This window comes from Camelus dromedarius, chromosome 19 (genome assembly GCF_036321535.1).
Source record: "Camelus dromedarius isolate mCamDro1 chromosome 19, mCamDro1.pat, whole genome shotgun sequence".
In the NCBI taxonomy this organism is placed as follows: domain Eukaryota; kingdom Metazoa; phylum Chordata; class Mammalia; order Artiodactyla; family Camelidae; genus Camelus; species Camelus dromedarius.
Window position 1 is genome coordinate 6,738,321 of NC_087454.1, and position 12,463 is coordinate 6,750,783.

The following is a 12,463-nucleotide window of genomic DNA, read 5'->3' on the forward strand; positions in this document are numbered from 1 at the left end:
ACTCCGTTCTGTCCAAATCTTTATTTTAACTATAGGCATAATATTTATAATACAATCACCCCTCAGCGTCTGTGGGGGATTGATTCCAAGACACGCCACCCTGTGGGTCCCTTATATAAAATGACTTAGTATTTGCGTGTAACCTCCACATATCCCACCATATACTTTAAATCATCTCTGAATTACGTATGGTACCTAATACAATGTAAATGCTATGTAAGTAGTTGCCAGTGTGTGGCAAATTCAAGTTTTGCTTTTTGGAACTTTCTGGAAAATTTTTTTCCTAATATTTTTGTTCTGTGGTCTGTTGAGTCCTTGGATTTGGAACCCATGGATACAGAGGGCTGACTGTAATCAATTAAAATGAGGGTAATTTGAAATCTTCAAGTCTTAGCTTTATTTTGACAAATGGTAAGTTAACTGGCAAATCACCACTTATATTGATCACAGCACCTCCTTTGCTAGACGTTTCCATCCAGATACAGTTACTGCTTCAACATAGAGCTGTTTTCTCTGTGATTCTCACCAGAAAACAAAAAAAGTTTGTGTGTATAGAGTCATCGACATATTTAAATATCTATTAAATCGCTTAGTAGAGTTTTTCTAGAAATAGTTTAGTTATATAAAATTGAGACCTTCCTCCTGTTTTGCAGAAATGAGTAAGGCAATCAAGGATCCTGTAATGTTAACGTGGTGTCATCCTAGGAAGAGCAGTTTTGTTTTTAATGGAGTAATTTTCATTTGACCCTTTCGCACAAGATTAATGCTGAAATTTTATCTTACAGATGAGAAAACCTGCAGATGAAAAATTAGAAAAATTTTGGATTGATTTCAACCTAGGAAGTCAGAGTGTAACTTTTTATATAAACAATACCGAGGTAACCATGTTTGATTGCTGTTTAGACCTAAGGGCTTGGAGAGTGTTCATATCCAAGCATGTGCTCATGAGTTTCACTTGTTTTTTCCAAGAGTGTCCTGTGGGACTCCGTAAGACTTTCAAAGGAAGCAGTGCTTAATTTCGGCGTAGCAGGTAAGATGATGATTCTGCACCGCCCCCACATTCAGTCCTAGTATTGTTTCAGGTTATACCTGCAGTACATGTTTAGTTAATTCTAGGGCAGACTTTGCTTGCACCTTGGGGTAGCAGGGAGGTGGTGAGTGCTGGGGAGGTGATGAGTGTCAGGGAAGGAGGGCTGTAATTCAGGGCCGGGATGCAGGGGTAAAAGATGGAGGTGACCCCTCCACTTTGGAACTTTGGGATTCAATTACTTGCCTGGCTTTCTCATTGTAAAAGTGGTTATAGTTCCTCAATAAATTAAAAGTAGAATCATCATGTGATCCAGCAGTTTCACTTCTGGATATATATATCCAGAAGAAATGAAAGCAGGACTCGAAGAGATTTGCACACTAATGTTCTTAGCAGCAGCATTCACAATAGCCAAGAGGCGCAAATGACAGAAGTGTCCATTGATGAATGAATGGATAAACAAAATGTGATCTATCTTTACAATGAGATAGTATTTAGCTTTAAAAGGGAAGGAAATTCTGGCACATGCTGCAGTGTAGATGAACCCTGAGGACATTATGCTCAGTGGAAGAAGCTAGTCACAAAAAGATAAGTACTGTATGATTCCACTTCAGTGAGGCATCTAAAGTAGTCAAATGGATAGAGACAGAATGTTGAATGAAGGGTACCAGAGGCGGTGGGGAAGGGGAGACGGGCAGTTGTTTAATGGGTGCAGAGTTTCAGATTTGCAAGAGGAAGAAGTTCTGGGGATCTGTTGCACAACAATGTGAATATACTTGGCACTACTGAGCCCTGCACTTAAAAATGGTTAGCAAGGTAAATGGTATGCTTTGTACCACGATTTTAAAAGATGGTTATTGTACCTGCCCTACCTTTCGCATATATTTACAGTAATTGATGAGTTATGTAGGTATGTACCTCCTTTATTTAAATATCAGCCCTCTGACTCCCCCTTCTTAAACCTGTTACATTTCTTCGCCTCTTGGTAGGTGGAGTTGAGGGGCATGAATCAGGAGTGATCCTGGGCAGAAGTAAGTTATTAGTCCAGGTCAGCATTTCAGCTCTAATCATATTTGACCAGGATTCCTGAATTTGGTCTTTAAAGGGATGTTTTGAAAGTAACTCAGCATACATAACATTTTTTAAGCAACTGGGTTTACTAAAGAGTTAAAACCAAATATTATGTAATTATATGGATTTTATACTTCTTTTCACAAAGGATTTAGGACATCTTGCATATGTACATCTAATAAAAAATTTCAGAATAACTATTGAAATAATTTCCTTTCCACTTCTCATCGCAGAAAAATCTGGACAGTGAACAAATATCCCAGTGCAGTTATTTAAAATTAAAAATTAAAAAAATACAGCATTTCAATATGTTGTGTGCATCAGTGTGCTTTATTTTTTGCTAGAGGCTGAGATGAAGATACTCAGTATTTACCTGAAGGAGCCTATTAATATCAGAAGCAAAGAAGCAATGAAAATAGAAATCCATTTTGAATTGCAATTCAACATATTACAAGCTTCCATGAAAGCTTTAGGTGAAGACAAACAGGTGGCAAGTTTAATTCTGTTTGAATATGTTTTAGAATGTTTTCATGTCTCTTAAATTTCCAGGTTGGGGTTTTTAAAAATCGAGATATAATTGACATAAAACATTGTATTAGTTTCCAGTGTACATCATAATGATTCCGTATTTGTATATATTGTGAAATATTCATCACAATGAGACTAATTGACAGCCATCACCATTGTTAGAAGTTTTTTCTTGTGAGAACTTTTAATTTAGTCTCTTAGCAACTTTCAAACACCCAATATAGTAGTAGTAACTATAATCACCGCGCTGTATGTCACGTCCCCACGACATACTCATTTTATAGTGGGAAGTTTGTACCTTCTGACCCTCTTCACCTATTTCTCCCACCGCCCACTCCGGGCTCTGGAACCACCAATCTGCTTTCTTTATCTATGCACTTACTGTTTTTTGTTTTTATTTTTACCCTAACCCTATGAGCTTGTTTTTTGTTTGTTTTAGATTCCATGTATAAGTGAGATCATATGGTATTGATCTTTCACTGTTTGACTTCTATCACTTTTCATGAATTACTACTTTTAAAAATCAATGTGGCTTTTGGTTTGCATTTCAGGTGATGCCTCACCAGGCAAAAATCTCAGACCTTTTTGGTGAGTTTGAGAAAGAAGACACTGAGACGCCTAGCAGCCATGAAAAAGAGCCAGGTATATTGGAAAATCCCAAATGTCTTACCCGGATTCCCTGTAACATCAATGATAAAATATTACTTGAAAGAGGTCACTGAAAACCTGCGGTTGTATAGGAGGAATTAATGTGTTGTTATACCTTTAGAGAAAGAAAAGTTGCTAATTAAACTTGGAATTACTTTCTCCACCTGCTACAGTCTCTCTTGGGGTCAGTTGGAAATGACAAAAGGGAAATAATGATGGGGTGGCAGGAGGCATGTGATGGGGTGTGTAAGGGTCCATCTACGCACAGAGCTGGCCCTACTCAGATTATCTTTCTCTTATAAGTTAGACCCAAAGGCTGTTTTCCAAAGTACCCATAGATTTTTGGTATGAGGTTTGAAGCAGGACCTAATTAGCAGCTCTTACCAAAAGATGGTGAAGTGCCAGCAGTGTGACTCCCACGAAGAGCGCAGAGGTGGGGCGTACCCAGCGTTATGTATTGTTATTGTTACCACTTTTTACTGGTCTTCTCATAATGTGTACAGGCCAAGCAGAGGAATCCACTGAGCTGGTAGAGTTAGCCAGTGCTGAAGATGACCACTGCCTAACGACCCTCCCCTTAAATAACCAGTCTGAGCCTGCGGTGAGTGCAGGGAACTGGGGGCAAGATTCTAAATTGTATCCACCAGGATGCTGGCAGGTGGAAGCTGACTGTCCTGGCCTGTTGTCCATTTTCTCCTGGCCAGCCAGTTGTCTAACTATCTCCTCCTTTAAATTTCTTCTACCTGCCATGTGTGTTTTTTCTCCTTTCACTGTGGCTCTCCCATGGAATGTGTGCCTTGGCTGGCTTTGCCTTATTCCCTCATTTGGGATTGAGAGATTGAACTTGGGGACAAAAGAGCATCTTAATGTTTGGAATCAGACCTGTTTTTCACTCACTAACTGTGGGAACTTGGGAGAATCACTTAAACACACTCAGCCTGAGGCTTCTCATCTGTAAAACAAAGGTGGTAGCTGGTTCACAGTGTGGCGCTCTTAGGGTTAAAGACGTAATGTACATAAAGCGCCTAACACACCGCTTGGCCTATGTTGGTGTTCAGTGCAGTCCCTATTTCCGTGTGTTTCATCACATGAGCACATTATACAGAAGGGAAATGATAGTGTCATGATTTTCTTTTTTAGCAAATATACCAAAGATTATTCCTCCAAATAGATTGTCTCTGTGGGAACTTGTACACTTATCTCAACAGTTCTGATGCTGTTGAAGACAGTTTTGTAAGTCTCCCTTTGATGGTTCCCTTAGTGACTTTGAGACACTGATTGTCTTTGATAGTGACAAATTCTCCTGAGGGTGGGTAACATTTCTTTTGGAACAACCAAAAGTCATTTGGAGCCAAATCTAATGAACAAAGAGCCTGATATCTTAGTATAATTTGAAAGGCACCATAATTAAACATATATATATATACACACATTTTTTTTTTCCTGCAGCAAACAAATACAGCCGATCGTTCACCTGAGAAATCAAAACTGGATGATACTCCAAAAGGTCAGATTTTTAAAAATCATAAATAAGGCCTGAGTGGTATATTTAAATGTTTACTTCGAGTTGCTTAACAATTTTTGTTTTTCGTTTTCATGCTTAGAAGTTGCTTCAGAACCCGAGTATTCTTTAGATTTACAAGAACCACCAGCAGAAACTCAGGTTTCTAAATTAAATGACACATCTAGGTAAGGGATTTTAAAAAACTAATAAGCCACATGGATTGCTGTTCAGGCGGATAGTTAATTACAATTCCACCGTCTAGGTTTTCTGCTTTCTTACATCTGGCCACGCCCCACACAAGGAGAGAGCACTGTGCAGTTTTCTGTAGATTGATCAGAGCAGGACTGGAATGTTTTCTTGATCTACGTGTTTCTACCATTATGCCCCTAATGCTGTCTGTGGTGATGCAGTTTTCTGCAGCAAAACACTGAATGTCCCTCGCCAGAAAACACGTATCACTTGGCATCAGTTTATTTGCCACTTTTCCATGTAAGCTTCTGAAGACTGGGTCACACATGCGATTTTTTTAACAGATTTATTGAGATATAATTGAAATAAAGTAATACGCAAATCAAGTTTCTTTCTGTATGCTAGCAGCAATAAGAGAAAAAAACCTGATACCATTTACAATAGTATGAAAAATATGACATACTTAAGGATTAATTTAACAAAAGATGTGTAAGACTTCTACACTGAAAACCACAGAGCGTTTCTGAGAGAAATTAAGCAAAATCTAAATAAATGGGGAGAGGTACTATGTTTATGGAATGGGAGGCTCACTATTGTTAAGATGCCAATTTTCCCAAACTGATCTATAGGTTCAATGTGAACTCAACTCAAGCAGAGTTTTTTATTTGTTATTTGTTTTTTTAGAAATTAGCAAGCTATTTCTAAGTTGCAGGTGGAAATTTAAAGAACCTATAATTGCCAAAACAAATTTCAAAAAGAAACACAAAGGGGGGAGGGCTAACACACTACCTGTTTTTAATACTTACTATAATCTTATAGTAATCAAGAGAGTATGATATTGGCATAAAGACAGATAAATACATGGAACAGACCAGGAAGTCCAGGAACAGACTACACATATATAGACAACTGATCTGTGACAGAAATGCAAAGACAATTCAGTGGAGAAGTAACAGCTTTTTTTCCCCAAGAAATGATGCTAGAGTAGTTGAGTATCTATCTATATATGAAAAAGAAATCTTCAATCTTTACCTTCCACTGTATTTAAAAAAAAAATAACAATGTATCATAGACCTAAATGTAAAACCTATTTGAAAGAAAACATAAGGAAAAATATTTGTGACCTTGGGTTAGGCAAAGATTTCTTAGATATGACACCAAAAGTACAACTCATAAAAGAACAAATTGATAAATAGGACTTAATCAAAATGAAAAACTTCTGCTGTTTGTATTTTTAACTTTTTGAGGAGCCCCATGACAGTTTTTTTATAGTGGCTTCATCATTTTCCATTCCCACGGATAGTATGCAAGATTTCCAATTTCTCCATGTCCTAACCAACACTTATCTTTTGTGGGATTTTTTTTATATAATAACAAGGGGTTAATATCCAAAATATCTAAGGAACTCCTACAATTCAGTAGCAAAAAAAAAAAAAAATCACCTGATTAAAAAATGGGGAAAGGATTTGAAGAGACATTTCTCCAAAGAAGATATACAAATGGCCCATAAGTATATATAAAGAGGCTCAATATCACTAATCGTCAGGAAAAGCTTTTTTTTTTGCACCTAGTGGATTCGAAGTCAGAGCCGGGCAGGAGGCACTGATGCATCTGTGGCATCACCACGGCTCACTGCCGACTTGATGATCCCACTCTGCCTTCCTCTTTGTACGCCTGACAGAGAAGGGCTCCGCAGAAGTCTGCTTTGTTTTAAATAACCGCTTGTCAGGCAGAGGATCTGTAGAAGTGGACTGCAAGATAAGAAGTCTGTCGCAGAATGGGGCACTTCCCACTCGCTGGGCTCACAATCAGACAGAAGGCACGTGACGGGGAAGAGAAATGCTGTCAAGTGATGAAAGGAGAAGATGGTGGTGGTACAGCTCTGGTAATTCAATATATTCTGTTTTAGGAAAGATTCTGCTTCTGAGGGTGACAGAAAGCAAGAAACAAGGATGTCGGTAATGGAATACCTTTTATTGTTTTGGGGCAACACTTCCCACATTTTTGTTATTTGCATACCATCTTCAAAATTTGCCATTCCTCTGCTCTTTATGCTTCTCAGTTAAATCTATCTTGAGCTTGTTTTAAAAGGAAGTATTCCACTTTCAAATGGAAAATCAGCATTAGTCGTACAAATAGTTGGTAAGCACCCAGATAAATACAACGGAAAATGACAAAGTTGTATCGAATTGTACTTCTACTTGTATTAGGCTTTGAGCCAAACGTCTGGTCTTGCTTTAAGAAATGATTACATAAATACAAGAGAGTGTTAAAGACTTATTAGCAGCTGAATAGAATGTTAATGAATTTAAAGAAATATTTGGCTCTTAGCCAATGACATGGCTTCGTTCCTGTGTGAGCCAATTCCCACCTATCCAGTGCATTAAAAAATATATATATATGAGCAGTAAATGAAATTTTTTTTCCCTAAAATTGACACCATGGGCTTACAACCAACAAGTTAAGGCTCCTTCTTGCTTTCTATTAGTATTGGTCCTCACTCTCAGCTGCCCAGTGTACCAGCTGGAATCACATGGGAAGCTGAAGGGGAAGCCTGGAACTCTTCCCCAGAGATTCAGACTTAATTGATACAGAGTAATCTAGGCATTGGGTTTTTCAAAGCCCCCCTCCTAGTGATTCTAATATGCAGCCAAACTGAAGAACCACTGCTCTAGATACTTTTTTTTTTTGTAAATAACTTTCAACATCTCTTTATATAAAACCAAAAAGCCTGGGACAGCCTTGCTGCATGGTTTTTCAATCGGGCACGTTGAAGGAAGTAATGTTTGCGTTTTGCAAGACACCAGGGTGAAAAACTCTGGAGGTATATAGTGAGTTCCATAAACTTTCTTTTTTCTCCCTTGTAAGAGTAAGATGCAAATACGCCTGGTTTACAAAATTACTTTAAAAAATGACCTCTACAAAATGTTCAACTGCTAAACATTTTAAAGTCAGAATAATTGTGTCTTCAAAAATGGATTCCTTAGAACAATGGTTCACCATCACCCACCTTAAAAGTTATGGGTTAGGGAGAGGCTCTAGCTCAGTGATAGAGCTCTTGCTTAGCATGCACGAGGTCCTAGGTCCAACCCTAGTAGCTCCATTAAATAAAATAATACCCCCCGCAAAAGTTACAGGTCATGTTACATAAACAAGGGTGACACAGCCCCTGACATAGGATGGTCTCAGGGGCTGAGTCTGCATGCTGCCATTCTCAGCACAGGGTGTATCCTCCAGCTGATCCGTTTCATATTTGAGAAGACTGTCAGATATTGTCACCACTTAGTATGTTTGGATTCGTAAGAATCCTCCCTGGCCTGAAATAAGACTGTCTTACCAGCTGAATGATGGAGCGCCCTCTAGAGGCTTGGTGGTTTAAGGACTGGGCCCCCGCCTCCCCCACCGGAGGGGCACAACAGACAGGGTTCAGAGTATGTGTTTTGTTAAAGTCAAAAATTCGGTATTAAAATCGAGCATACACGTTTATTTGTCATAGCATTCATAAAAGGTAATCAAAAACCAGACTTTTAAAACATAAACATCAATGTACAGTTGAGTAATCCACCAAAACAGAATTAAATTTGCCCTAAATCTCTAAATTTTGGAGTCCAGGCTCAATTGCAAAATGCTTTACGGTTTAAATAGAAAACCCCTTTGTTTTATTTTAGCTCCTCTAGGACATAGACAAGCATGTCTTTGCAAAAGTAATTCTTACAATTTCTTTTGTTGTTTGGGTTAGTATTTTGAAGTTTGTGTTGGTAAAACATCAGCTGCATCAGCTTTTGGACAGTTCCCTAGCATCTCTTAAGTTGCAGATACTTGATGAGAGAGCATTTTGTCATCTTTTATAACAGTAGCTTGGTTGAGAACTGACAAATGAAATAATCGTTTTGCTCTTGTATTCTGTAAGAGAGCCCAGGATTCTTGAAGGAGTTACTTCTCTTTTGTCTAACTTTGTAGTAATATATTTAATTGTACATAAATGGTACCAGTGCCCTTTTAATAGTTCTCATTTATCATTTGTAAGTTGAGCTATAGGAAACACCTCTTCTCAGAGAGTAATCAAGATTCAAGTACTAGCACCAGTGACCTGTCCTGGACCAGTAACCAAAAAAGGAAATCCCTAAAGTCATATCCTAGTAGGAAAAAGAAAAGAACCAGAAGTAGCGCCAGAAGTAAGTTTGGGTGGGTGTTTTCTTTCCAGGCACCTTTCAGATCCATCAGTAGGTACTACTTTTCCAGTGTGTGATGGGAGCGGGTACCAAAGAGATAGGTGATCATGTAATTCTCCTTCTCTGATGCAAGTACATTGGGAAGGGAAAATGCACGTACATGAAACAGCACAAAAGAGTGTGGAACTGACCAATAATTGTTAAATAAGAGCTACAGATGAACGGAGTAAGGAGTTCCGTTCAGAGGAATCCGACATGAGCTGGAATCCTCAGGAAAAGCTTCCAGGAAGAGGTGGGTGGGGCTTCAGCTAATCCAAGGGAAAGCGTAGGATTTGATGAGGTGTGGAGACGTGGAAGCATTCTAATTACATAAAACTACAAGGGCAAACTAAGGGACCTGAAAGCAGCATCCAGGGATGTGATCTGGAGCAGAGAGTTCATGTTGGGTGATGAGCAAAGCAGAACAATTAGAGTTCTTGAGAGCGAGGCATTTCGGCAAGCTGTGGGAAGTGGGAGTTGCTTCTGGTGTGTATTTTTGTATTTCTCATAAGTAAACTTACCCATTGTGTATACTTACTCCCTTTCATTTTAGTCTTGCCACCTTTCCCTCTCAGTAGTGGCAGTGACCTTGAGAAAGACCAAGTAAGTAAATTTTATCTGGCCTGCTGTGTGCTCTTAACCATGAAAGCATGAAACAAGTTAATCAGTTTCGGGTAAAACTACCTGTATTTGGCAAAAAAAAAAAAAATAAATAAATAAATAAACAAAACTCCTGTCCAAAATATAAGAATAACAAATCAGTGGTTTACTCATAAATCACTTTCAATAGAAACTTCAAAGACTTATAAACATTTAGTATGAATCGTGGATAAAGATTTAGAATCTTTTTTCATCGTTTCCAAATTTGTTGAAAGATGTTTATTATCAACAGTGCTTAAAACCTGGGCTATTCTGATTTCCTGCAAATGTATCCTCCTTTGAATTTATATTTTAAAATAAATCTCTTGGTTTAATTCTTCCTTTAGTTTTCAGTTTGTTGACATGTTACTCTCAAAGATTTCAATGATTTAAACATTTAAATCTTTGTTTTTGCAAGTCGTTGAAATGCCTTCAGGTTTATGTAAACAATGAATAAGCCCTGAAAGTCTGTTGATTCTCTTCAGTTACCCTTGTTTTATAGCGAAGTAGTTAAGAACATGGACACTAGTGTCCTCCAGACCAATTCAGAACTTAATTTATCATGTTTTTAGCTTGATTACCTTTCTCAGGGGTTGGTTTTTGTTGTCAAATGAAATTTTATATATAGAGAGAGTGTGCGTGTATATATATATACACTATATACATGATATATGTTTTCTATGTAATACAGATCATTATACATTATATGTAATCATGTATATATAATACATGACATATATATAATAATTGTGTACATATATTAAATATATATATTCACACACACACACCCCCCCCCCAAAGACTATGATGCCAAGTGTTTAGAAATTTTCTAAGGGCAGCTGGTGGGATTCTGAGAACATCACCAGCACCCTGCTTACTCGTACAGAAATAACTGTGGTCAGAGCTCTAATCGTAGCTCGATCTCTGCCCTCCCCCACCGCCTGCCTTCTTCCATCAGCCTGGGGGTGTTGTCTTCTGTGAATCTAAGGGACTCTCATGTTCTGTAATGACTGAGATAGCTTATAGTTTAAACCTATGGGTAAGTACCTAAATATCTGTTGAATAGTTCAACCTGAAATAAGGGGTTATCAGAAAAAGGCCAGAAGAACAGTTTTTAGCATGATATAGCTTTAAAAAATTAGGTACCAAAGAAACATCAAACTTTGAGAATCCATAAACATAAGGTATGCAACTGACAGGAAGTCCAGCTGATGTCCAGTGAGGCCACTGCTGACTTTGTACAGACAGTGGTATCTAAAACTCACTTCTCCGTATTGGAGTTTAAGAGAATAATTTAGAGCAGGAGTTGGCAAACCTTTTCTGTAAAAGGCCAGATAGTAAATATTTTCATCTTTTCAAGCTGTATGATTTCTGTAGCAACCACTCACCTTTGCCCTTGTAGCATGAAAGTAGCCATGGACAATACTCAAAGAATCCGTGTGTTGTGTTCTAATAAAACTTTATTTACAAGAACAGGCAGTGAGCTGTAGTTTGCTGACTGCTGGTTTAGACAGTGGCTCTCAGGCTTCAGTGATGATCAGGATGAGCAGGATGGCTTGCTGAAATGCAGACTGAGATTTTGATTGAGTGCATTGTAGGTGGGGCCTGCGAATTTGCATTTCCATCAAATTCTCACGTGTTGCCGAGGCTCTGGTTCAGGACCACACTTGGAGAACTTTGAGAGTCATCTTTGAGTTAGGTTTATCAATTGATACATGCCCTAATGGGCTTCCAGCCTTGGGATCTTACGGTCTTAGTGAGGTTATTTTCGAATAGAGCATATCCAATACTTAAACTTTTTAAAAGGATATTGGAAACGTCTTAGAATGTTTCGATAAGTTGTTTTGAGTGGTTGTGAATGTTAACACTTTAAAAATACTATATTTTAGGCTAAAATTCTAACACCATTATGGAAAGAGACCTCCAGACAAAAAAATGCCACACCTCCAAAAATTCCAACAAAATTTCAGAGTAGTTCTGCCTTTTTAACTCCTGAAGATTCTGCCCAGAAAACAGGTATGTGATTTTCTGTCAATTTATGTAGAAAAAAAAGTATATTTTGACAAAGGTAGTTTGAAAAAACAAAACATATTTCTTTTAATATCCATTGAAGAAAATGTGAAAGTGTGACTGATTGTTCTTCTCTTTTATGCCCTCATTGTGTCTTAATTTTGTTTTAACATTTGAGATCAGCTTATGCACAAGAATTGTGTTCTTCCTCTTTTAAAGAAGCAAGGAAATTCAAATAATGATTTATTGCAGGGGTCAGTAAACTTTTCTGTAGAGGACCAGATAGTAATTATTTTTGCTTTATGGCCCCTGTACTTTCTGTTGCAACCATTCGTCTCTGCAGATGTAGCCCCAAATCAGCCACAGAAAAGACATAAACCAATGGGCATGGCTGTGTTTCTATAAAACTTTATTATAGAATCAGATGTCAAACTGGATTTGACCTGAGGGCCTGGAGTTTGCCAGCCCTTGACCTACAGGGTTTATCTCACCGCACCCCCCCACCCCTGTATTTTATTAAAATGATCTGCATCATTTAAATTTTAGGGGTTTTGTTTTGCTCTTTATCACTCTACATTTTAGCACATTGACAGGCACATAATGGTGCTTAGAAAGCACATGACTGGGAGCCTCTTA

At 38.0% G+C, this 12,463-nt stretch overlaps 1 protein-coding gene across 15 annotated transcripts in view; it reads left to right on the forward strand.

Annotated features, from left to right (window-relative positions):
• The window catches only part of SYCP2L (synaptonemal complex protein 2 like), a 61,968-nt gene that overhangs the window by 12,944 nt on the left and 36,561 nt on the right, over positions 1 to 12,463 (forward strand). For all 15 annotated transcript variants that reach the window (XM_031435198.2, XM_064476198.1, XM_064476199.1 and 12 more), the window contains exons 9-19: positions 786 to 878; positions 970 to 1,030; positions 2,443 to 2,585; positions 3,178 to 3,268; positions 3,778 to 3,875; positions 4,724 to 4,781; positions 4,879 to 4,963; positions 6,877 to 6,925; positions 8,995 to 9,142; positions 9,732 to 9,781; positions 11,707 to 11,833. In XM_031435198.2, the coding sequence (XP_031291058.1) occupies positions 786 to 878; positions 970 to 1,030; positions 2,443 to 2,585; positions 3,178 to 3,268; positions 3,778 to 3,875; positions 4,724 to 4,781; positions 4,879 to 4,963; positions 6,877 to 6,925; positions 8,995 to 9,142; positions 9,732 to 9,781; positions 11,707 to 11,833 (1,003 nt within the window). The remainder of the gene's footprint in view (positions 1 to 785; positions 879 to 969; positions 1,031 to 2,442; positions 2,586 to 3,177; positions 3,269 to 3,777; positions 3,876 to 4,723; positions 4,782 to 4,878; positions 4,964 to 6,876; positions 6,926 to 8,994; positions 9,143 to 9,731; positions 9,782 to 11,706; positions 11,834 to 12,463) is intronic.